At 43.1% G+C, this 26,129-nt stretch overlaps 1 protein-coding gene across 1 annotated transcript; it reads right to left on the reverse strand.

Moving 5' to 3' along the window:
* Positions 1 to 11,862: 11,862 nt before the first annotated feature.
* LOC136550158 (peptidyl-prolyl cis-trans isomerase CYP21-4-like) lies at positions 11,863 to 18,666 on the reverse strand. The gene is made up of 8 exons (XM_066541645.1): positions 18,457 to 18,666; positions 17,756 to 17,954; positions 17,542 to 17,581; positions 16,990 to 17,040; positions 15,081 to 15,166; positions 14,147 to 14,284; positions 13,886 to 14,033; positions 11,863 to 12,341 (listed from the first exon to the last, which is right to left on the reverse strand). Exons 2-8 carry the CDS (start codon positions 17,905 to 17,907, stop codon positions 12,255 to 12,257), a joined length of 702 nt encoding a protein of 233 aa, XP_066397742.1. The 5' UTR covers positions 17,908 to 17,954; positions 18,457 to 18,666; the 3' UTR covers positions 11,863 to 12,254.
* Between the last annotated feature and the right edge of the window lie 7,463 nt (positions 18,667 to 26,129).

Here is a 26,129-nt window from a genome sequence, read left to right on the forward strand (position 1 = left end):
CCAACACAACCAAGTTGGACTAATGAATTTACAAGTGATTGTTTTATAGTTTAATAGGGTGCAAGACGTGACTTGGACGAAGGCGACGTGATGATCCGATGATCAACACCATAAGCAAGACCCTAGGAGCACAAGAGAAGACCCAAGATATCAAGCAAAGTCCAAGCACGAAGATAGGAACCAAGCCGTACACAACATTGTCTAGCTAAACAAAATTATGATTCCTTTAAAATGAATGATGATGAGCTTGTTCGTGATATGTATTTTTATTTGAATCTAATTATCAATGAGCTCCATTCAATAGGATTAACAAAGCTAGATGATGCGGACATCGTGAGGAAGATCATCTCCATGCTACCACAAAAGAAATATGCAAGTATCATCACCATCCTTCACAACATGGAGAACTTGAGCACCATGACCCCGGCATAGTCATTGGCAAGATAGTGGCATTTGAAATGTCACGTAAGATGGGTCAAGACGAAGCCTCTTCATCAAGCAAAGGCAAAGCTCTCGCATGTAGCAAGAAAAAGAAGATGAAGGGCAAGCAAGTTGAGACAAGCTTAAGCTCAATCTCCTCAAGTGAAGATGAAGAAGAAGATGAGGACGATGATGATGATGAAGATTCAAGTGAAGATGATCAATCTTCCTCCTCCACCTCCGACCTTGATGAAGAATCAATCAAACTAATCAACAAGGTGGATAAGATGATCCAAAGGCTCAATGTTAAGGGTGTGCCCATCCAAATCCAAGATCTCATTTTCGCCAACCAAAGAAATGAGCAAAGAAAGAGAGGATGCTATCGATGCGGCAAGTTGGGGCACTTTGTGGAAGTTTATCCAAACAAGCCCACACCCAAGACAAAGAAGAGGGCATGCAAAAACCAAGCCCTCACATCAATAAGGTCATGGGATGATTCTTCAAGTGAAGAACACCATCACAAGAGGCGAGGATGCAAGCACTTATCATCAAGCTCTTCTCGTATGTGCCTTATGGCATGAGGTAACAAAAGCTCATCCTCTAGTGAGAGTGATAGTGATGATGAAATGCCTTCTTATGATGAAATTATGTAACAAAATCTTAATTATGCTAAAGTTTGTACTAGTCAACAAAAGAAGCTCAAAAAATTAAAAGAAAAGCTAGACAGTTCATAAGAAGCATACAAAACTTTGCTTAAACAATATGAGAACTTTGCTAATCTCAATGTTGAACTGTCTACTAAAATTGAGCAACTTGAGGCTAGTGCAACAACAAATGCGTGCACAATCAATGATGAGCAACTTGTAAAGAAAAATAAAAAATTAAAAGAAAAGTTAGCTAGCTCACAAGATGCTTATACAAGTTTGCTTGCTAAAATGGAAACCATGTGCAAACATTGTGATGAGCTAACTAATAAAGTTGCTAATCTTGAAGCCGTTAGTACAACCCCCACCAAGACATCTAAAAAGAAAAGTTCTATCTTTAACATGTCTAAAAAGGATGCCTCTACTTCTTATAATGATTTATGTTTAGACTCATCTTTGTGCAACCAAGTTTATGTTGAGAAAGTTGTTGTAGATACATGCACACAAGAGGTTGAAAAGGAGAATGAGCAACTCAAGCAAGAAGTAACTCGCCTCACCAAGGACTTAACTCAAGTGAAAGGCAAAGCGAAGCAAGCCCAACTTCATTAAGATAACACCGTCAAGGGAGTGAAGAAGCTTGATGAAGGACAAACCGTGGTTTGCTATGTGTGCCACAAGGAAGGTCACAAGTCCTATGAGTGCAAGGTGAAGAATGGGGGAGGAGTGAAGAAGAAAGAGAAGAAGCAAACAAGCAAGCTCTCCAACACCTACACCAACAAGGTGAACAAGAAGGCCTCCATACCATACTTGTTAAAGAAGAAGAAAAATGATAAGGTGGTGGCCATCAAGGTGAACAAGCAAGCCAACAATGGGGTCAAACGCTTTTGGGTGCCAAAGGAAATCATTTTCAACATAAAGAGCACCAAGAAGGTTTGGATCCTAAAAGGGAAGTGATAAGTCCAATGGACTTCGGGGAATTTGGAGACTTGGCAAAGTATGGATGCATTTCATGGGGTGCATCATGATGGATAAAATCATTGCCAAGTGGGTTAGTGAATACTATGGACCCAAATTCCCCTTCCCATGTTAGGTAACTAGATTTAATTTGCTTCAAATGGTACTAGATTTAATTTCCTACTAGTGGCGTCTTTAAGCATCTAGTTATACTTCATGCCTAGGTTTGCATTTGCATGCTTATATCTTTTGTCATGCATACACTAGGTATATCTTATGGTAGGCTTGCTCAGTTTCATTCTTATTCCTTGGAGCAATCCTACATGGTTTAAAATTGTTTAGGAGCATGACACATAGCTTGTCTTATGATTGTTCATCTAATATGTGCTAAAGTCCAATTTGTAGATAATTTCTCCTGAATATCGCCTTCAAAAATGACTCTCATATTCAGGGTTTTCAATTTCGGTATTGCAAAAATTTCGGCCACCACCGAAACTACCGAATTTCGCGAAATTTGGCCGAAATTTCGGTGAAAATTTTTTAGAGACTAGCACATGAAGTATGCTTTTTCTAAAAAAACATTTAAATCTAAATAAATATTAGTATGATTTATGACTACACATCTATTGAATACAAAAATATGCAATATAAACAATAAAAAATTGAGTCTAAAGTTATATAACACATGTATTAGTGTATTATAAAATTTTGGATTTTTCTTTCGGCCACCACCAAAATTATCGAATTTCGTGAAATTTCGCCAAAATTTTGAACCCTGCTCATATTCATGTGATGTCATCTTTCAAGTGGTATTTTTTATTCTAAAATTAATGTGCATGTTTTCTACAAGTATTCCATACTTGTGTGCACAAATTTAGGGGGAGGTTACTCTACAAGTTGGATGCTTTGAGACTAACACCTTTCCAAGCTTACCATGTGTGTAGTAGTCTTATTGCAAGAAAAATGGAGTCCCCAGAGTTAAGCATCATACTTCAAATATCCACCACCTATTGCAAGTGGTAGAAATCAAAATTGGTTTCCACATGTGGTATTTCTAAACCGATATCATCATGTTGATTTCATTTTGATATTTATATGCTTTCTCCATGCATTATATAGATTAAATTCCCTTGAGCAATAATTTGCCAATTATGCATATGCTTTGTCCTCTACCATATGTATGCATATATTTAGGGGGAGCTTAATCTATATAATGTGAGAGTCAAATTTTGTGACCTATTCCACTTTACACACAAAGGATCACAAAGTTTGACCCTCCCTTGTGCTACTAATGTCTTCCTTTTCGGTGTTTGATTCCAAAGGGGGAGAATTTAGAGGACAAAAAGAAAGCAATAATTTGTAGGACCAAAAGCTAGATCATAATAATTTACAAGTGGTAATGGTCTACAAGTAGGTAATGGTCCAAGAAAGAGAGGATAGTGAATTATGGATTAATCTATGTAATTTGGAAAATTTGTAGGAAGTAAGGCTTAAATCCATAATGCCATATGGGGACATTTGCAAGGGCAAGATAAGTTTTTATGTGGTACCCTTTAGTTTTACAAGTAGTTTCTTTTAGCATCATATAATCTTGCCCCTTGTATTGTATCCTAGCAAGTAGGTAGTTTTCAAATTTCAAAATTCTATTATTTGCTTGCTTTGGTCGTGTTGTCATCAATCATCAAAAAGGGGGAGACCCTAGGACCATTTACTTTGGATTTTGGTGTTTGATGACCAACACAACCAAGTTGGACTAATAAATTTACAAGTGATTGTTTTGTAGTTCAATAGGGTGCAAGATGTGACTTGGACGAAGGCGACGTGATGATCTGATGATCAACACCATAAGCAAGACCCTATGAGCACAAGAGAAGACCCAAGATATGAAGCAAAGTCCAAGCATGAAGATAGGAACCAAGCCATACGTAAGATCGCGAAGAAATGAGCTCACAGAGGTGACCGAACGCTGGAGGAAAGTGACTGAACGCTCCGATCAAGAGGCTCAACAACAGAGGCATCAGCAGCAGCGACTGAATGCTGGCGGTAAATCGACTGGACGTATGACTGCAGCATCCAATCGAGTATAGAAAGGTTCTAGAGTGGTGAAATTGCGATCGAACGTGTCCGGTGGTATATGACCGGATGCTGGCAGCGTCCGATCAGTTGATCGTGGCTCCAACGGTCAGGACAACCGGACGCGTCTGGTCAGTAGCAGAAAAGCGGGATTTCGTCCCCAACAGCTACTTTCTCAGTTGGGCTTATAAATAGACCCCCCAACCGGCCATTTGAGGGGAGTGGAGCTGAGGAAACATATCAAGGGTGTTGATACACCATTTTAGTGATCTCCACTTACATAGTGCTTAGTGATTCATTAGGTAATTAGCGTAGGTGCTTTGCAAAGTGCTTAGGTTGATTAGACCACCGCTTATGTGCTTGCTCTAGGTTTAGGCCTAGTGTTTAGTGAGGTTTGCATACCTCTTACCACTCGGTGCTTGCGCGCACCATTGTTGTACATCAGAGGGGCTTGTAGTCTTGCGAGATCACACTAACCGCGGTTGTGGTGTGGCTACCACCGTGTACTTGAGAGAACAAGGCCTGTGGCATTTTGGTCAGAAGCTTGATAGTGAAGACGGCGGGGAGCATCCGGGAGAGACTTGCCGGAAGGCACGTCAGAGACCCACTTATGCGTGGGGAAGGCCCGAGGCTATCCATGGAGTTACCCGACCAGGAGCTTAGCCCTTGCGAGGGATTCCTTATGAGGGGCTCCAACGAGGACTAGGGGGAAGCTTGCATGCTTCTCGATACCTCAGTAAAAATACCAAAGTCGTCAACGGGAGTTTGCATATCTCTACCTTGCTCTTTAGCTTCGGCATTTACATTGATTGTATTACTCCTTTTGCGGTAGAGATAGCAACACACTAGCAAAACCGTAGTTGCACATTTAGATAGTTTATCTTTTGTATAGGTTTTGCTAAGATTAGAAAAAGAGGCCATAGTTTAGAGTTAGAATTTTAAGTTGCCTAATTCAACCCCCCCCCCCCTCTTAGGTGTCACGGTCCCCTACAATCTCGAAGTAATGTGAGCCTGTGACCAGTCGAGCCCACGTAGTACTTTGAACCCTCTCACTGGGCTATTGTATATGTCTGATAAGCACTGTCATTCTGCTATCATGTCTGGTTTTCTAATTAGCCTTGTCGATTATCAAATAGCCAAATTAGTAATAGTTTTTTCAGTGGTGAAGTAACTGAAGTATGGTGAACCATGGGTCAGCTGTTAGTTTCAGTGATTCATAATCTATTGTTCATTTCTCAAATTCCTGCATCTCAAATTGCTTACCAGTTACCACCACCAAATTTTACTAATAATGGAACTGTCTTAACATATTTACAGTGAACTTACCCATACTGCATTATTAGCTTGTGTACTTTTAGTTATGTCCAACGTTACTGATAATGATTTGGTGGATCATCAGTCAAAATAAAGTGATTGCACATTTTTTAAGGCTATTGAATTAGAGGCATGAAGCTTACCCATTACAAGATGAGCTTACCCTTGCCTTAGGCTAGATATGGCTTGAGATGTATGATTGCTTTGAGTTGGAGCTGGTACTGGTTGCTTTAGGCTTTTAGTGCTAAGTAATTCCAAAGCCACCATGGCTATTATGCTACTTGTAACCTTGATTTATGTGTTTGTGGTTACATTTTATGATGATTGGTAGTTGGTACATCTTTTTCACTAATTCAGTCCTACAAACACTATTATCTATCTGAAAGATGTATTAGACAACTTCAGCTGGTGACTAATCTAACATTTCCAGTGCCAGAGCCAAACAGATTACAGATATACTTGGCACATGCATTCATAGATTAGTCAAGTTCTAATCTGACATTTTTAGGTAATCCAATTCTTTTTTTCCCTGGTCAACATAAATAATGCCTCAGTTTCATTAGTTTTTTTCCTTGTTCAGAGGAGTATGGGGAAGGGAAAAACAGAGTATTGTCACCAGAAACCTTTGGGTGATAATCTGATACAAAAGTTGATAGGCATAGAACTAGATTAATTGCAGAGATCATAACTTTAGTCTTGCTCTATTTAAGCTCTGATCAGTGTCACAAGTACAACTATGCTTCATTGTCCAAGGAACACCAAATCTTCCAACGATATATCCAAGCGATTTCAAATGCTTATAAGCCTGAAACAATTTGAGCTATGAAGAATACAGAAGTTTAAACAAAGCACCTAGCAGCCTTACAACTAGTTTAAACAAAGTAAGTTGACATGCAGTTGCACATATCCAAGATCAGTAAGATGTTGCAATCCTAAACATGCCTCAACTACTAGGCAATGATTTAGAAGACTTCATTATGTGAGCGTTCAACGTTCCCTTCAATTGCTATCATCTGCTGGTTTAGGCTAGCAGCCATGTTGTTGGCAGCATGCCCTCAAGGCCTTGAAAGTGGCACTAGTACCTGTTGGTTCAGATAACCTAAAAAATAAACAAACATTAGAAGATGAGTTGCTTCCTTTGGAAGAAAAACAACATGCAATTCCTATCAAACAAGTGCTTGACAGAAGCATCAGACAATAAGGAAACAAATGTACACCCTATAGATCATGATGTTATAGGTTTGATCCCATCCATGCTGAGATGCAGGGGTGATGACACCAATGGAATTGGAAATAAATGGAGTATCATCTAAACCAAAAGAGCTAGCAAATATTCAGAGTTCAGAATTGTGACATGTAAAATGTTAAGGTAACAGGCAAGACAAGTTTAAGCGATATTATTCAGATAGGTAACTGAATCAACTGTTCAAATCATCCCACGTGGAACAATGAATATGAAAAGGGACATACTCAGTACATGACAATGTTTAATTAGCAGAAAAAAAAACACTTGGGTGTCATATTAGCATATTCATATTTCTATACAACAATTCGATGACTTATCTATGCAATCATGGACCTTTAGACAATAGAGTTTCAGGCATAGGACAAACAAGCTATAGCAATTCTTATTCACTTAAGTATCACTATTTGTTGCTTTATAACAATGATGGCTTCGTTTGCTTGCTTGTCTTAGCCTACAGACTTCAACCGAAAGCAAGCAATGCAAGCAGCAGAGGAAGAGGAGAGCAGCAGGTGTGTACCATCTGGTCGTTGGTGAGGAGCAGCACATTGGGGATGGGGCTGAAGCCGGGATGCGTGTCCCCGCCGTGGCAGTAGCTCATCTGCGCCCTGAGCAGTGGCGGACCTAGCCGAAAATATGAGATAGGGCGGATCGCTATGTACAGATACAAAACTTGACCGATATACCAGTCTAACTATGTATGTATACCCTATCGATATTGTAATCCAATTACTATACCCCAGACCCCTCTTTACTTAATGCATCATGACCAAAATGTGTTTCTAAGGGCTTTTGCTTAAAAGGAAAGCAATAGAAGCAAAATGTCGCATCCTTAGCCACACTATATTCCAACCAATCATACTGTTGTAACCAATCACTTGTGGAATTTGTATTAGGAAAAAAGCTTTTCAAATCTGCAAAACCAATTAACCATTGAATTGATTTCACTAGTCAGAGATCAATCTTTATCTATTTATTTGACTAACAAATTTTAATGGATAATGGATTAAGGGCAGTACCTATTTTCTTATACCGCTTCTGGCTCAATGGAGTTGGAGCTGCCGACCTCCTCGCCATGCTAGACGCATCACCGGCTCCAGCTTCATCTCTTCCCCCAATCGCTTCATCTCCTCTCCCATCCATCTTCTGTTGCCTACTAGGTGCTGGCGTCCTCGCTCCTCAGCCGCCTGAGCGTAGCCGCGTGTAGGGCCGCCCGTCGCCACTCGCTAGCCACTGGCGTAGGGGGCTAGGGGGTAGGGATGGGGAGCTGGAGAGGGGAGGCAAGGAGCATGGCCTGCCGGCCTAGAGCAGTGGAGCGCCGCCGCGAGTTGGATTAGAGCACCGTCGCCGAGCTCCTAAGCTGCTATGCGAGCGATTGAGCGAATGTGGGTGCGCCCCTGGTCCCTCCAACTTGCCTTGCACCAAGCCCTATTGCCATTGGGCTAGAAAATGGGCCATGACCCTTGAGGACTGGGGTGGGGATGGGCCTTATTTGCTAGATGGCCCAGCAGGAGGCATCTTCTTCAACCTCATGCAGCTAACCAACTCGCGGCTGCGCTCCACTGCTCTAGGCCGGCAAGCCATGCTCCTTGCCTCCCCTCTCTGGCTCCCCGTCCCTACCCCCTAGCCCCCTACGCCAGTGGCTAGCGAGCGGCGACGGGCGGCCCTACACGCGGCTACACTCAGGCGGCTGAGGAGCGAGGACGCCAGCACCTAGTAGGCAACAGAAGATGGATGGGAGAGGAGATGAAGCGATTGGGGGAAGAGATGAAGCTAGAGCCGGTGATGCGTCTAGCATGGCGAGGAGGTCGGCAGCTCCAACTCCATTGAGCCAGAAGCGGTATAAGAAAATAGGTAGAGGCAAGGAGCATGGCCTGCCGGCCTAGAGCAGTGGAGCGCCGCCGCGAGTTGGATTGGAGCACCGTCGCCGAGCTCCTGAGCTGCTATGCGAGCGATTGAGCGAATGTGGGTGCGCCCCTGGTCCCTCCAACTTGCCTTGCACCAAGCCCTATTGCCATTGGGCTAGAAAATGGGCCATGACCCTTGAGGACTGGGGTGGGGATGGGCCTTATTTGCTAGATGGCCCAGCAGGAGGCATCTTCTTCAACCTCACGCAGCTAACCAACTCGCGGCTGCGCTCGCTGACTCGCTCGACGGACGCCGTCGCCGGCCGGAGAACTGAGGGTACTAGTGGAACTCGCCGGAGAGGACCTAGGGCGGCCGCCCAAGCTCTCCCTATAGGTCGGTCCGCCTATGGCCCTAAGCATGGACTCGACGACGTACTGCGGGTCGTCATCGTGCCCCGTGCTGCCGTCCTGCAGGCCGAACTCGCCCTCTAGGTCGTCGACGCCGTCCTCTTCCTCGTCGCCCACCACACGCGAGCAGCCCTCACGACGCTATTACTCGTAGCAGGCGCGGTAGTTGGTGGTGGGCACCGGCTTGCCGAGCCCGCCCTCTAGCTTCGCCACCACGGACCGCTGCGTCCATGGACGCGCGCACCTCGCCACCCGCACCCCCCCCCCCCCCCGGGCAGCGAGGATGGCCACCGCCGCCACGACCGGGAGCATAGTCACCGCCATGGCCTCCACATGCTCGGTTGGGGAGCTGAGGGCTGGTGAGAAGGGGTCGGGCCTAGATCTCGACGGAGAATTCAGAGACGGCGGCGAATGAACCCTAACAAGACGAAAATATTCATCTTTTTTTAAAAGCAAATATTCATCAAACTATAGTACTTAAATCATACATCCCAACTATACTACTCAAAATATTATTTTTACAATTGTGGATTGACCGTTTTACCCTTGATTAAAAAAAATTAACTAAAAAAAGGAATTGCCACTCTTTTATTTGAAGTCCTAATCCTCAGGTGTTGGGAGGCGTTACGGCGCATATGGGCCTACCGACCATAGACACATCTAACGTCTCCCTCATTGACGCCTCTCAACGCCTTCCCTTATATGGGTCCACCAATCATAGACACATCTAACGTTTCCTGGTGCCTCCCCAACCATAGTAAAAAAGTTCTTACAAATATATTGCAATGTCGTCCTAATACCAGATTATCTATGCACTAGACTAAACATAACTGTTTGATTATGTTCACTTCAATTTCAGGCAGCTCAGCTGGTGGAAACTTGTTTGGATAGTGATCATGTGTGCCTTTGAAATTGAAGGAGGTAGAAGCCCCTGATATAATCCATATCTCTATCGACAAGAAGTCCGAAAGGGGTAGGACAGTGACAGCGACGGTGACAACAATGGCAGTCAAGTTGAACAGGCGAAAGAGGAGGTATGCTTCACAAAGGCACAACTGCACAAGGCTGAGAGATGCTGAACGACATGAAACCTCAAGTTGCTGCTTGGGAGCCTGTATAATGCAGATGCTACACAAGCATGCTCCAAGCATTAGTAGCAGCAACACCACCTGTGGCTGTGCAGGAGGTCAAGAGTGTGGACGAGCTGAGGCTCAATGTGACCGTGGCTATGCTCCAAGACGAGATCATCTTATGCGTGAGAGAATCCTCAAGGAGGCTAAGGACTGGGCAGAAAACACCAAGGAACGTCTTCGAGCTGACATCACCGAGTGGCAGGACATGGCCACTAAGATTGAGGCAGTCCTCTGGGAAGAGATCCTGCTGGCACGTAGCAGCGCGGTCGCAGAACTCGAGGTTTGGAAGCACGGTGCGACAAAAGCCCAAGCATAGATCTGTGCAGCCTCCATGACCATGCCACAGCTCCAGGACAAGATTGAAGCATGGAAGCGCAAAGCATCTAAAACTAAGACATGCCATCAATCTCAGTCAAGAGAATTTCTAGACTGTAGGACAAGGTTATTGCGGGCGAGTGTAGGCTCACCAAGGCTGAGGCTCGGATCCGTGCGTCCGACGAGCTTGCCGCCAACCTGCAGGCAGGACAAGATTGAGGTGCGCGAGAAGAACAGCGCCATCGAGGCGGAGGCACAGATCCACTGAGCCACCATGACTGAGGAGCAGCTATGGGCTAAGATGTACACTTTGCCTCTAAGTCTCCAACTTAGAGGCATGCGAGCAGCACGAGTCTGACATCAGCAGAGGCGACCGCCTGGTTGCTAGTGAGTATGACCACTCTCGCATGGTACCCGGGATCGAGGTGTATAGAGTGGTGCCTGCAAGAGCCACTAAGAAGGCACAAAATTAGAAAGGAGTTTCGTTCTCTGCTACGGTTTTCAAATCTTATAGGGAGAAAAAGAAGCCCATAGGAAATGAAGAAAATGAGACCCTTAAGAAGCAAGTCGTTGTCGTTGCCTCCAAAGAGTTGTATCTCAGGTGGTGGTCACACGCCCCTTAATTTCCAGCACAGTTAGGGTCGCAGTCTGTGGAGGATTCTGATGTGGAACCTTGACAATTCTTAGAGGTGTGGCATATTTTGCTCTTTAATTAATTCAAAAGGACTTTGCTACTATGAAAGGGGGAATTTTTTTACCAGCACGCAAATCTTATTTGCAGAGGCGCAACTGCCAACCTCTTATGTAGAGGGCCTCTATAGACCAACTTTTCCACAGGCGAGTTGATTTGCTCTCCTCTACAAATAATTTTGGGAATTAAAAAAAGTCCAGCCCAAATATGTAGGCCCACTGAGCCCATCAAGGAAGCCCACAGGACCCTCCATCACCAGTTGGTCGTCGTCCCTTCCTTCCACCACCCATGGCAGCTTCATCGCCTTCATCCACGAGCTGTGTCACCTTGCGTTGCAGTATCGCAAACAATGGTAAAAACAAATCAGAGGGAGATGTGATTGAGGGAGAGAGCGAAAAATAATGCAACTTGAAGTCCATGAGCTCGTGTGTGAACCTTGGATGATCCTGCTTTTCAGGAATATAGTCACCGTGATGTTCTTCGGAAGTCTTTGACTGTGCAGATTCAAATTTCGTCATATATTCTACCAGTTCAGTTGGCTACAAATGATTTGGTGGTAGGTTCGAATTTCCCTGTATGACCATAGCCTCTCTTTTTTTTTGAATCTTGACCATAGCCATATTACATCAACAAAAGATAAGTATAATACTTCTATTTGCAAAACTTTTACTCCGACATTTATTTTTGCTAAAAAGAACCTTGTGCACCAAATTGAGCGACCACAGTACCCCACGACCCACTGTCCATGCTAAATAAGTCCCACCTGCTGCCACCTCTTTCGTGCGATATAGACATATACTTCTGGTTGTTACCAAAGAAATAACCAGCAGAAGCACGTGCACTGATTTTATTGGATTCATTCACAAGGCCCAAATAGGTTACTGATAGCATTAGCAGAGAATAGACTGCTTACTGTTACCACAACCATTATATGGGGTGTAGCAGCACAGTATTTATATGCTCGCACATGCTGACAGCCAAAAACCTGTGAATATTATACACAAACGCTGCAACAACAACTTGAACAATCGTCACAAATGCCTTCCACGCAAAACATAAGGCGTCGTCCAGACTCCAGAGGAAGGATCGCATCCGAATACACGTCATCAATACAAAAGCAACTCAATGAGATGTATGGACCTTTTCGAACTACAGAAAGTCATCAGGCATGTGGTTAAGGTCTTCATGTACATGACAAGGAGGATACGCAGCTCAAGGCTCCTGTTTTAGCATGATATTGATGATGCCTATGGCAGCCTTTGGCTGATAATGCTCATCAGTGTCAACTTCTTCAATCTCCTGTGTTGTGTAAACAAGCAGACAAAAACAAAATCTAATAAGCAACTATTATAGTGATATAACCCAAATGAAAATACGTAAACAGCCTATGTGCATATGCCAACAGTCCTAACGTAAATGACGAATTCAATTTGGCCAGGCTTTTTCATTAATGCAGCATGTTATATTCATATATAACTTGGCATTTTGAACACCTTCTAGTGTATAAATCGACATCCGAAACACCTATTTGGGCTCAAATTCTGAAGAATAAGTATGTGAAACAGGGTTCTTTCTTTATCACCAAACAAAAAGGCTCCTCACAGCTCTGGCAGACATCTTGGGGGGGGGGGGTGGTGCAGGGTTGGCAATGAAATGGCTAGCATAGGGAACGATACATGATTGAAAAGACACCACTAGAAATCTACTATTCTGACCTATTTAGATTACGATCTGATCCTGATACTCTAGTAACAGTTACATGATGACGGTGACTGGAATACACAGTTCAGGAGTCTGCATGGAGCAGAGATGGAGCTTCTGGAGGACTGGAGAGCTCAACTTGATTCTGTGTGTGTAGATAATAGGAAAGAGGATAAGGTTGTATTGGCTTTAGATAAGTCCTAAGTGCCTCTATAAATTCTTATCTGACGTAGGAGTGACTGATATTCAGGCAAGGGCAATTTGGAAGTATAAAGAACCGCTAAAAATTAAAGTGTTTATAAGGCAATTGTTTCACAAGTTACAATCTGCTGCGACTTTGAAGAGGAGTTGGAAACGGAAATTTTACTGTTGCTCATGTGATCAACAGGAAGCAATAGACAACATATTTTTTGTTGCTCCGTAGCAAGGGTACTGTGGTGCTGTCTAAGAAATGTGTTTGGCTTGAATGGTTTCCCAAACTCAAGAGCTGAATTTAGCAGAGTTGGCTCCAAAATAGGAACGGTATCTCTCAGCACTTGGCAACGTTTGTTTTTTGCAGGTTCTGCTTGGGCACTGTGGAATAATAGGAACAAGATGTTGATTGAACACACTTTCCCCGATAAGCCTATGGGCATATAGTCCTCACTGGTGTCGCTTTCTTGCAGAAGTGGAGACCCCTGAAGAAGGAAAACAACTGCAAAATCTGGATGTTAAGATGGAGAAACTCCTGGATGACTGCATAGCTTTGAGCCTTCAAATGTGCCAAGCTAGGATGTGGGAGAGTTTAACAGTACTGTTTTAGGGCAGCTTCTTGTTTCGCCTAGTTTCGTATCTTTGCTGCCTAGTGTTTCTTGTACTCAGTTCCTGTTAAGCTGATATCCCAACATACTTTCGTTGTATTAACTCTATATGCTTCCAATATAAGCAGAGTTATCTCAATTCCAGAGAGAGAGATTTGAACATCTGCTTTCAGAGCTCAAGAACAGTTTCATGTAAATCGGCCAAAATGCAGTACATGTGGTATACAATAAGCAAAGAAGCCATTCAGCACAAAGAGATAAAAGGAAAACATAAGTCATAGCTTAATGATTCAAGCAAACATTACGGAAGAAAACTCCCAGAAAGAGAAATTCAGAAAGCACCTGAACGATGTCCTCTCCCTTGATAACTCGCCCAAATACAACAAGCTTGTCATTCAAGTCAGGAATTGGAGCGGTCGTGATAAACAAATCAAATCCTTTGTTATTAGGATTCTTTGCAGTCCCAATCATAAATGCCTCATGTTTTGGACTGCAAAATCGTAGAAATATAGTTAACGTTAAGGACATTGCTGTTATAAAAGATCTGGTCTACAAAACTAAGATTCAAGATAATTTAATATATGCACTACACAGGAATCAAACCTGAGATCATTTTTCCCACTAGCTTTAGCTTTCGTTATCCATTCTTGGGCAGCTCCATCAAAATCAAAATCACCTCCTTGAATTACAAAATTTTTTATGATATGCCGAAATGGCATTCCTTTGAAATGATTACTCTTGCTGTGCAATAGGATAAATATTAGATACTATACCAAATAGCCAAAAAATAATAATAGCTCATCCTGAAGAATTATCAACTTATTAGCTCCAACTCGAAGTGTTTTCCCAGGAAAGATGCATAGTAGCAAATACAATATTTACGATATCATAAGCATAGTTGCCATATGCTACCATGGTAGCGATAGTTTCACACTTTCCACACTAGCATTAAAAACTGCCACATATTCATGCCACCAGTAACTAGTTTATCATTACAACCAAACTTTGTTAACAGGTTCATGAAAGACTCAAATAAGCCCATTGATTGCCCATTAATTAACACTATTAGACTTCATGTTTCCTTTGGGAGAGCATAAAAGCACTTTTTAAGTTCAATGTTATGACTCGAATAACTGAATATAAATTCTACGAGAATTTTAGTCCAACTGTTGAGTGTTGAAACTAGCAGGTGTTGCTTGACCCATCAACTAAAAGTATTGTTTGATAGGTTGCAGATTTGTAGTTATTCATAGTGTAACTGTGGTGCATAGCCCTACCTCTACTGCCATTCAAATTGTGATAAAGTTACTGGTTCGAAGTTCTAACTTCTGTGGATTAATCATATATGCTATATACAGCGAAGCTATGTTTTTCAACCAACTATGACACACAAGCAGAGCTACGTTTTTTAACTGACTATGGCACAGCTATATTGTGACACTAACACAATCAAAATAACAAAACAAATGATCATATAAATCTTATGTCATGAAACTATTAAATAAATCCTGGATTCATCACAATTTATGGTGCTTACCACAAGTCGATAAATCTATCCACAACACCAGCAGAAGCATCTTTGTATATTTCTATAGTAATTGGACCCTTTGCAGTGTTCATTACCTGCAGAAGTTAAGCAGTGGCATAATGCTTCTTTCTACTACAAAGATGATTAACTGCAGTAGGGTGATAAAATATTTGTAAAACAAGTAATTTATCTGCAAAGCATCATTGCATTCAAAATTTATATCACCAACTTAGTAAGGTTGTATGCCATAATTTTTCATACTAATTCTGTGGATGAACAGAATCTGGTCTTCTTGCTAATTCTGCGGATGACAACCAGTGTTACAAAATGTTGAGTCTCAACAACATACAGCAGAAGTTTAACATAGCAAAAGAAACACTTCATAACTAGGTATGCAGTGGCGTCCAATATATCACAGTATTAGTCGCATTTAGGCCCTGTTTGGTTGGGCTTTTGAACCTGCTTTTGCTTTTGCAAAAGCCAAAAGCCAACCAAAGGGCCCAAAAGTCACAGCTACTTTTGCCCAAAAGCAGCTTTTGCTCTAGTACAAAATTGAAAGCAGCTCTCCCCCTGCTTTCAGCTGCTTTTGGGGTAAAAAATTACCCACCTGCCACGGTTATGAACATACCGGTTCGGTTTTATTCTTTTCTGTCGTGAACTTCTTTCCCGTCGCGCACCTCGCAACTTCACCCCGCCACCGTCGCGGACTTCTTCCCGTCGCGCAACTCGCGGCCTCCTGCTCGAGCTCCAGCGGACGGCACGGGCGCATCCCCTGCCTCGGCGACCCCTCGAGCTCGAGCTCCGATGACCCCGGTCCTGGCGGCGGACCTGCTCCGGCGTCCCTCCCGCGCTCAGCTCCGGTGACCCCGCCGGCGAGTGCGGCTCCAACCCCTCTCCTGCTCCTTCATCCCGTCACGCACCTCGCGACCTCCTGCTCGAGCTCCGGCGGGCGGGCGCTGGATGCACGTGCGCAGGCAGCGCTGAATGCGGGCGTGATGGATGCGCTGGAGGCGGTCGGCGCTGGATGCGGGCGAGCTGCATGCGCTGGATGCAGGCGAGCTGCATGCAAGCGCACCACCGCGGACGGGCTTCGGCGCGGGCACGCCACCACGGGCTGCTTCGCGATCCTGGTCGGCGGATCCGAGGATGCGGAGCGGGTGGACATGCATCCCGCCGGGAGGAAGAAGAAGAGACTGCCGAGCGGGGTCCACTCGTCAGTGAGCGTGGGAGAGAGTTGAGAGCTGTGGGCGTGTGAATGACATGTGAGGTCTGCTCAACATTTGTTTCAAAAGCTACATCTGCCGAACCAAACAGACTTTTGACTTTCTCACAGCTACTTTTCCACAACTGTTTTTCCAAAAGCCACAGCTCACAGTTGCTTTTCCAAAAGCCACAGCCCAACCAAACAGGGGCTTAGATGATTTGTCTCAACTTCTCAAGCCCAGTGGAAGTGTTACTTAGTGTTAAACTTTGGTCAGTACTGACTGACTCAGGTTTCATCATTTCATGAGCATAGTTTGAGCAGTATAGAACATCAAAAAAAACACCATTCATCCCCACTTAACAAGCACTGTTACCATTACCTTGTTTGGGTAATGGGGTTCACACAAAAGGCCATAACTCACTATGCTACAACAAAAGTTGTATTTCCACATGCAAATTCATGCATCCTTAGCGGAATAATATTTTTTGAAGACGTATCAGAGTGTCATATCCTTTAAGCATATCATGCTTCAAGAAAATAAACCACAACCTGATTTAGATGTCAGGAGCAGCACAGCATGTTATAATGCATATACAATATACATTAGATGTTACATATATTCTCAAGTTAGTTTCAATGGTTGATTAAATATGAGATCAGCATCTGGTGGTTTGTTTAGAAATTGAGTTGAGAAGAGTGAACAACAAAACTTACCGCATATCTTGGTCTACTTATCATTTTTGGATCCACCGGTCTCACAGCAAGCTTGATTCAAACAAATGAACAAAGGAAGACAATCAATGAGTTTGACCGTTGATGTCTAATGTCCCCCAAAAACTGATAATAAGTTATCAAGAAAATTTTATTAAGTATTAAAGACTATGTCAAATACATGTTCCATTTCATCACAAATGAACTATGAAGAAAGCAAATTCAATAGGGAAAATGCAGACGACAGCCCTATATATTTCTTATAAACAAGAATTCTCATTGGTTCTGCTGCCAGAACGAATAAGAAACAAAATCCAATAGCCACATCAATGAGTTAAACCTGAAATGTATAATTATGATACTAACCATGCAACACGCTTTCCAACATATCAGTTAGTATAATCACTAGGCCATACAAAGTTATTTAAAGGGGGGAAAGAGAGATGATGCCACCTAAGTAACATAAATGACATGTACCTAGTTGCAGATTCATTAAGTGTAAACAATACGAGCACAGTTTCTTGCACTAGATTTTTGTAAGACTGTGTAACTTACCTCAGCTTCATGAAGCTCCATTTCAAAGTCTTGGGCAGACCTGCGGTTGAACTCATCAATAGAGGAATGGTGAGCAGAAACAATATTAAACTACTTATTGAACAACTACAGGGCATGAGCATACTTCATCTCAACTTATTGCAATATATAAGTGTGCTAGGGGCACCAAATAGTAAAATAAACAAAAAAAATGATTTCCAGAAAGGACATAAACCTTTGATGCCAATGGCTGTAGGTAGCATAGAGAGATAGCACAACCAATATGACAATCAAGTTCCATGTGATGATAGTAGAGTAGCTGATCCGAGATGGAGCCTTCTTCGTCTTGCTTTGGATTAGCAATTGCTTGGGCTTTATCCTCGCCATCTGATACACTGGAGGGGAACAGCTCTATCTGGGAAGCTCTCCCTTCTCTAGGATGGCAAAGACAAGTTTAAGTCAGGGCAAGAGAAGAGAATAAAAGCAAAACAGCTAAAATCCGCAATGGACTATATGATATTCTCAGTCTCAGCAATGCAAGCAAAATAGAAAAAAGACACAATTTTGAAGAACAGAGGACAGACTCTGCATCATTCAGAGGGCTTCGGATAACCCTATTCTAGAGGCATCCTAAGCACAATCTGCCTCAAGGGTCATGGCCCTGTAGAAAAGAATGCAAAAACCTCTAGCTGTGTGTCGTCAATCTCAAGCTGAACTCATATCACCGAGGCCGAACAACTGGTCTACTGAGAAGGGGCGGACAGGACATGGGTGTCCACTTGTACACCGATAATTTTTGCAAAAACAATCAAAGTTTGTAGGCATAATTCATGGATATACACTTGTAATTAGACCAGATCCGAATGCAAATAGTAAGTTAGGGTTTGGGTGCTCGGTTTTGTACAGCAGGAAGGGAAGAGCAAGGCGTGGGCATACCTGGTGGTGCTCGCCGCCGGCGAATGGCCCGAAGAAGACCTGGGCACCTGGCGTAGGGAGGCAGCGACGGCACCTGGCGTAGGACGGCAGCGACGGCCGCCCAGTCGTCGCCGAGAGAGAGAAGGGGGGTGGGGCAGAGGGACAGAGCGCGCACCCTGGGGGTAGGAAGAGAAACGTCAGGGCTGAAAAAGTTGCAGTTGCAGTTGCAGCATGCCAGCGTACGGTACAGGCAGACCGGGGTTCGTGTAGGCCGTGTAGGGCACTAGGGCCATTAGATGGGGCTCGAGGATACGAGAAAATTACTCCCTCCATTTTAAATTTAAATTATACTAGCAAATATTCCTCTCGATCAACGGTGACGTCACAGCCGAGAGTCAACCAATTCCACCAAATCTTTCCAGTTTTATGTTGGATCATCCTGTTCTTAACGTACGGGGGGTGTTGTGTGTAGTCGTGTCTTTGAAACAAGGACACGGAGGACGCTCAAGGTGAACCTAAGAAGAAAGAGACAGAGAGAGAGAGGATGGATCAGGAGATAAATCCTGAAGATCGGCTGAGGAACCTAATGCTGACGGGCGAGGAGGATGACGATCTAGATTTCTTAGGAGAGCTAGAGAATCTGATCAAGGATGTTCGATGGCTTGCAATCTTTAGGGTTCACACCACCAAACCCTTTAGTCATGCAGCCTTGTTTAATGCGATGCGCATAGCGTGGTCAGCAGCAAAGGAAGTGACCTTCAAGGCGCTGAACGCAAATCTCTTCCTAGTATAGGCTCAATGCCTATGTGATTGGAATCGAGTGATGGAGGGGGGGCTTGGCTTTTCGGAGGAGCTCTAGTTGTCATGGAGGAGTACGATGGATTCACTAATGTAAAGGAGTTCAAGCTCAATAGAATCTCGGTCTGGGTTCGCATCCAGGGTATACCAGAGGGTCTCATGAAGAAGAAGGAATTGGCAAAGAAAGTAGCTAGGAAGGTTGGCCACCCTCTTATCACAGTGATTGTGGATGAAGGCATAATCAACCCATCCTCGTTCTTGAGGGTGCGAGTGTTTATGGAGCTTGATAAACCTCTGGTCAGAGTTGTCCCAATAACAATAAAAGAGAGTAGGCGCTATTTGGTATAATGAAAAACTTCCCAACTTCTGCTATGTTTGTGGACTTATGGGGCACGAGATGGAGTGCATGATCAAAACAAGTGCCAATGGGGGACTGGCTCCTAGTGAAATTTGGGGGCAGTTCAAGTGGTAGAGGAGTAGGTCGTGGGGGTGGTAGTCGAGGTGGTATGCAAGGTCGGGGGCGAGGTAGAGGAAGGGGTTTGACCCATGAGGATACTGAAGGAGAAGATATGGATATATATGAAAATGAGGTGAATATGTATAATCCTTTGTTTGATCCAGGAGCATCAACCAGGACAGATAGTCCAGAGAAGATTCAGGAACAGAAAAGACAAAGGAAAGAAGGGGTGACTGATGGAATTGTGAAGACTGCAGTGAAACAACTAGCTCTATCGGCATCCTCCCTTGAGGAGGTTCGACGGGAACAATGAAACTCTTAGCATCGAACTGCTACGGGCTAGGTTCAGCTCGGGCAGTTCGAGCGCTTTTGGAAGTCCGAAGGCGTCTAAACCTAGATGTGTGGTTTCTGTTTGAAATACATCTGGATAATGCAAAGGCAGAAAACATTAGAAGACGGGCAGGCTTCGATCATTTGCTTATTCACGAAAGTGATGACCAAAGTGGAGGGTTGGTACTTATGTGGAGGGATGATATTAGTATCCAGGTTCAAGGAATTACGAAGAACTATATTAATGTCATCATTGATAATGGAGTGAGTTGGAGGTTTATTGGAGTTTATGGCGATCCGGAGTGGAATCAAAAGCATGTCACTTGGAAAGCCCTGCGCTCAATCAAAGGTGATTTAAATACCTCGTGGCTTCTCATGGGGGGTTTTAATGAAATTTTGTACAATATGGAAAAGGAAGACTGCAGGCCTAGGCCACAAAGGCAAATGTAAGCTTTTCATGACGTGCTTTCAGAATGTAATCTTAATGACATGGGTTTCCTAGGGGGATCACTTTACTTGGCGGCGAGGACAACTCAGGGAAAGACTTGATAGAGCGGTGGCTAATGTGCAATGGTCGGACCTCTTTCCTCAAGCGGCTCTGACTAATTGTGAGATGACAAGGTCTGATCACCGCCCAATTTTGATGGATGTTAATTACCTATGGGGAACTCATGGGGGCCAAGCAGTCCATAAAAGGAGGTTCGAGGCTCGATGGTTACAGGAGGACACGGTGGAAGAAATTATTAAAGCAGCTTGGCAAGAGCAACAGCACATGGGGAAGGGCCCAAGCTAATGGAGAAAGTAAATGAAGTGCATGAAGAATTACATTAGTGGGATAAGGAGGTTCTAAAAAGACCCACCGCTCGTATTAAGGTTCTCCAAAAGGATTTGGAGCATCTAAGAAGGGAGCTAATGAATGAGGCTAACTCAGCAGCACAAAAGGAAGTCATGATCAGAATTGAATTGCTGCTAGAGCAAGAAGAAATTCATTGGGTCTAAAGAGCTCGAGCAAACTGGTTGAAGCATGGAGATAGAAACACTAGTTTCTTCCAAAACTATGCATCCAAACCTAAGAGGAAGAATACCATAAAAGGTTTAGCTGATCATAACAGAACAATCCAGGAAGATGGGGCGACGATGTGCTCCATTGTGCAAGACTACTTTGGTAATTTATTTACCTCAGAGTTGGGTGAACCTCATCCAGCTATTCTGGCAGATGTGCAGCGCTATGTAACACAGGACATGAACATAGGGTTGCTGGCGCCTTTCTCCTATGAGGAAGTAAAGAAGGCTCTCTTTCAAATAGGAGATCTCAAGGCACCGGGTCTAGATGGACTGCATGTAGTATTTTTTAAAAGGTTCTGGAATCTATTGGGTGATGACTTAGTAGCTGAAGTTTTGGAGGTAGTGAACCGTTGTAAAGTCCCAGATAGTTGGAATGACACAACAATTGTTTTGATCCCCAAGGTAAATAATCTAACTTTGGTGTCACAATTTTGTCCGATCAATCTTTGTAATGTGGTGTATAAGGTCATTTCAAAAATGCTAGCGAATAGATTGAGAGCGATTTTGTCAGAGATTATTAGTGATCATCAAAGTGCTTTTGTACTGAGGAGGCTGATCACAGATAATATCCTTATTGCCTATGAAAGTATTCATAGAATAAAGAAGAAATGTGGTAAGCGAGGCCTTTGTGCTATAAAGTTGGATATGCATAAAGCTTATGATAGAGTGAAATGGGATTTTTCTGGAGAAAATTATGCTAAAATGGGTTTTAACCGAAGATGGGTGCAGCTGATCATGGCTTGCGTGTCCTCAGTGAAATATAATGTCAAGTTCAATTCGATGGAGACAGGGGTGTTCATGCCAACAAGAGGACTATGTCAAGGTGATCCTCTATCCCCTTACCTGTTTCTATTTGTGGCTGAAGGCCTCTCAAGTCTGCTGAAGGGGGCCAAAACAAGGGGAGAGATAGAGGGAATTCGGGTCTATAGAGATGCACCAGAAGTATCCCATCTTTTATTTGCAGATGATTCCTTGATCTTGATTCACACAGATAAGAGAAATGTTGATAATCTGAAACATCTGTTAGACAGTTATTGTGCAAGTTTGAGGCAGATGGTGAGTGATGCAAAATCAAGTATCTTCTTCAGTGAGAACACCTCTGTATCAGATAAATTAGAGGTGTGCCAATCCCTAAATATCATGACAGAATCGTTGAACCACAAATACCTAGGTCTCCCTGCGTTGGTAGGAGCAGATCGCAGTGATTGTTTTCAACATCTAATTAATCGTGTCCGATCTAAAACAAAGGGATGGAAGGAGAAGCTATTAAGTATGGGAGGTAAAGAGATTCTTATAAAGTCCATCGCTCAAGCCTTACCAGTATATGCGATGATGGTTTTTAAAATCCCAAACAAAATTTGTAAAGGGATATCAGATGCCATATCACAATTCTAGTGGGGTGATGAAGATGACAATAGAAGAATTCACTAGAAGGCATGGTGGAAACTTTGCATCCCAAAGAAAAGAGGTGGAATGGGTTTTAGAGACTTAGAAAGTTTTAATCAGGCTTTGTTAGCCAAGCAAGTCCGGAGACTGCTAGCTGAGCCAGACTCTCTATGTGCTAGGATTCTAAAGCAAAGTATTATCCGGATGGTAACTTGTTAAAGGCTAAACCAAAGAGAGGAAGCTCATACACTTGGCAAAGCATTTTGGCGGGTTTGGAGGTTTTAAATGAGGATACATTCAGAGAGTTGGGGATGGTTCCCAAATTAAAATCTGGGAAGATTGTTGGATCCCATCCAGTCACAACCTAAAAATTTTGACCCCTAGAGGAAATAATCTGATAACTAATGTGGAGGAATTGATAAACCCTATCGACAGGAATTGGGATGAACAAATGATCAGAGACTTGTTCTGGCCAGTTGATGTACACCGTATTTTACAAATTCCACTATCGGCCGACAGGGAGGATATTGTTGCATGGAATTTTAATAGGAATGGTCTCTTTTCTATCGGGTCTGCATATCATCAGTAATGGATGTACAAGTTTAGAGGAAACCTGATTCAGGAACAAGCTAGTGGAGTAGGCGATGAGAAAGTATGGAAAAAACTATGGCAATTGCAAATCCCAAGCAAGATCAAAATTTTTGGCTAGAGAGTGTTGCATGGTGACTTATCGTGCAAGGGGATTCTTGCAAATAGACATATTGAAACTCCAGCAGCTGTCCTACATGCCATGATGACTATGAGGATATAAAACATCTCCTTTTTACTTGCTCCCGTGCAAAGGAGATATGGTAGAGGCTTGGAGTATGGAGGAAATTGGAAAGAGTTCTAGAATCAGATAGATCGGGTTCAGTGCTTGTTGCTAATTTGATCAAAATTTCTTGGCCGCTTGAGAAGCTAAACTCTGTTGGTCTGGCTGAACTGATCCTAATGGGTGGCTGGTACACTTGGTGGGAACGTCAAAAATTTGTTCACGGCGAACCGATCCAGCGCCCGGTGCGATCAGTCCTCTCTATAGCTACTCTTGCCACTAATTACCAAAGAGTGATGAGAAAAACTGTCAGGCAAAGAGAGGGATGGAAAAAAACCTCCAACAGGGAAGTTATTAATAAATGTTGATGGTAGTTTCAGAGAACAATATGGGGATGGAGGAACAGGAGTCGTCATAAGGGATTCTGATGGCTCCTCCATTGTAGGCTCTTACACTTATAGGGAGCATGTGGTTGATGCCCTAATGGCGAAAGCAATGGCACTGAAAGGACTGCTACTTGCTCAACACATCGGATGCAGCGGCTTCATCGTTCATTCAGACTGCACGGAGGTTATGGACACTATGAAAAGTGGCATCTCATCTACAGCGATCGCCAATCTTTGATGAATGTTTCTAGCTATGGCAGAACTTTGAAGCAATATCTCTTGAGAAGTGCGATTGGGAAACAAATAAGGTGGCGCACGAGTTAGCGAAAGTAGCTTTATCAGCAAAAGAAATTTGTATTTGGGTCGATGAACCCCCTAATTTTATTCTTGAGAGTCTTGTAAATGATGTAATCCTATTTGATAATCAATAAAGTGCGCCGCATGGCTTCCCTAAAAAAACTAGCAATGCTATCAAGCAAGCCCTAGCTCGCCTCTCCAAGCAAGAAAATCCTTGCCCAAACAGGAGAGCCAGATCGGCTCTCTCACATCGGCAAGGCGAGCGGCAAGCGCATCTCGTACTGTATGGTGCAGATTTGCTACTCCTCTGACATCTATGCATGATTGAATGATCACCAGACCAAGATGAGCATTTGGCATGTTCGCTTGAACTTATCAGCTGGCTTATCAGCTAGAATCTATAGTATTTTCTCTCTCACAACAAAATAGCTTCAGCCGGCTTATCAGTCGGCTTTAATACCAGCCGAATAGGTCCTATGGGGTGTTAGACAAGCTTTCACACTAAGCAAAACAACCAAACAACTAATTCTATTTGGACTCACCTTGCTTAGCCTTGATTTGCATGCTAGCCTGGTTAGATAAAATTGGGCAAAGCAACCTTAGATATTCTTGCAATGAGACTATAATGTCATTTCAAGATTAAAATCTAGTTTTAATTTTTCTCACCCAACATTTAGACCTAGAGTGACCATTTTGCTCATATGTTCTTTTACCTTATCCCTTCATCTCTCTCACGTGTTCTCTCTCGGAGTTGGGGCGACCAATGAGACTGACACCAATGTTGCCACCCCCCAAGCCACGTCTCCCCTAAGCAGGGTTGCACTAGCATGAGCCATGGCACGGCTAGCATCGCCCTCACCAAGCCAAGCCGCCATGAGCACAACCATGATGACAGCCATGTCCACGACAGTGACAGTGGCGCCACCTTGGGTAGCGGTGACTGTTGCCCTGACACGCATGAGCCAACGATAGCATCGGTGAGAAAAGGAGCCAGCGGCAACATCATCCTATCTCAATCATGGACGACGCTCTAATAAATCGCTCGTGAGCTATCTTTGATGTGGGCAATTCCACCCAAATGGGAGCTTGCTCAAGCTCAAAGTCAGGGGAGGCATAGCCTGGGGAGCACCGGCGTTAGAATCATAGGAGACCCGATCGCCCCCAACTCCATAAGAAATAGGGGAGAGCACGTGAGAGCCTTGAAGGGAGAAGGTAAAGAACACATGAGCAAAATGGTCACTCTAGGTCTAATTTTTTTGAGAGATAAAAACTGGGCTTAAATCTCAAGATGGTATTATAGCATGATGGACTTATTTTATAAAGATTTTTAAGTGGCTTTTATAGTGATGAAACTCATTTTCTTTTCCATCTTCATGTTGGTGCTACCTTATCACTTTTGCTGACGTGGCTCTGAATCAAATAGCTATCAGCCGACAACGAAGTACCATAAAAGCACTTCGTACTGGTGACTTTATTCATTTAAGTGTTGAGCACGTAGTCATTGGTAAAGACACATATAGTAACTTTTGTTATTATATTCTTAAAAAGTGTCGTATCGGTCAATTTTTTTAAGTTTAACTAGATTTATATAAAATATTAACAATATTTATATCTTTAAATAAGTATATTATAAAAATAGATTCAATGACATATCTAATGATACTGATTACGTACTATGAATATTAATGTTTTCTTACATATATTGGTCAAAGTTAAAAGTGCTTAACTCATCGAAAAGCGAAAACAACGCTTATTTTGGGAGGAAGAAAGTAGAACCCTGTATAAGAGTTGTCTCAAAGAATCTTTCTTAAACCGCTTACTTTTTGAATCATCATATTTGAATAAACATCGCTCTTTATATTTTTCCATCTCTATATTTTGTATGTACTCTAGAGAGCTAGCTCTGCTCTTCATCTTTAGCTAGCACGAAACTCAAAACAAAGAATGATTATATTTGGAGATCTAAGAGCAACTCCAAGAGACTCTTTATATATTTCCTAATTTATAGGATAGAGATTTCGGTGAGAAAAATACCCTCCAACAACAGCCTCTTTAATTAGATATCTAAATATAGACATTATCTATTTCTGATTTCTCGCTAGCTAAAGATAAAGAGTGAGAATAGCTATTTAAAGTGCACACAAGATATAGAAAATCTGTTAGA

Source organism: Miscanthus floridulus, chromosome 4, assembly GCF_019320115.1.
Source record: "Miscanthus floridulus cultivar M001 chromosome 4, ASM1932011v1, whole genome shotgun sequence".
NCBI classification, from domain to species: domain Eukaryota; kingdom Viridiplantae; phylum Streptophyta; class Magnoliopsida; order Poales; family Poaceae; genus Miscanthus; species Miscanthus floridulus.

What these genes read in the sequence shown, in the direction of transcription:
- LOC136550158 (XM_066541645.1), bottom strand. Translation starts at nt 17,907, where the DNA reads ATGGCGAGGATAAAGCCCAAGCAATTGCTAATCCAAAGCAAGACGAAG. An exon ending in GATAGATTTATCGACTTGTG is followed by an intron (nt 14,285 to 15,080) that starts GTAAGCACCATA and finishes CCTATTGCACAG; the next exon opens with CAAGAGTAATCATTTCAAAG. An exon ending in AGTGGGAAAAATGATCTCAG is followed by an intron (nt 14,034 to 14,146) that starts GTTTGATTCCTG and finishes ACGATTTTGCAG; the next exon opens with TCCAAAACATGAGGCATTTA.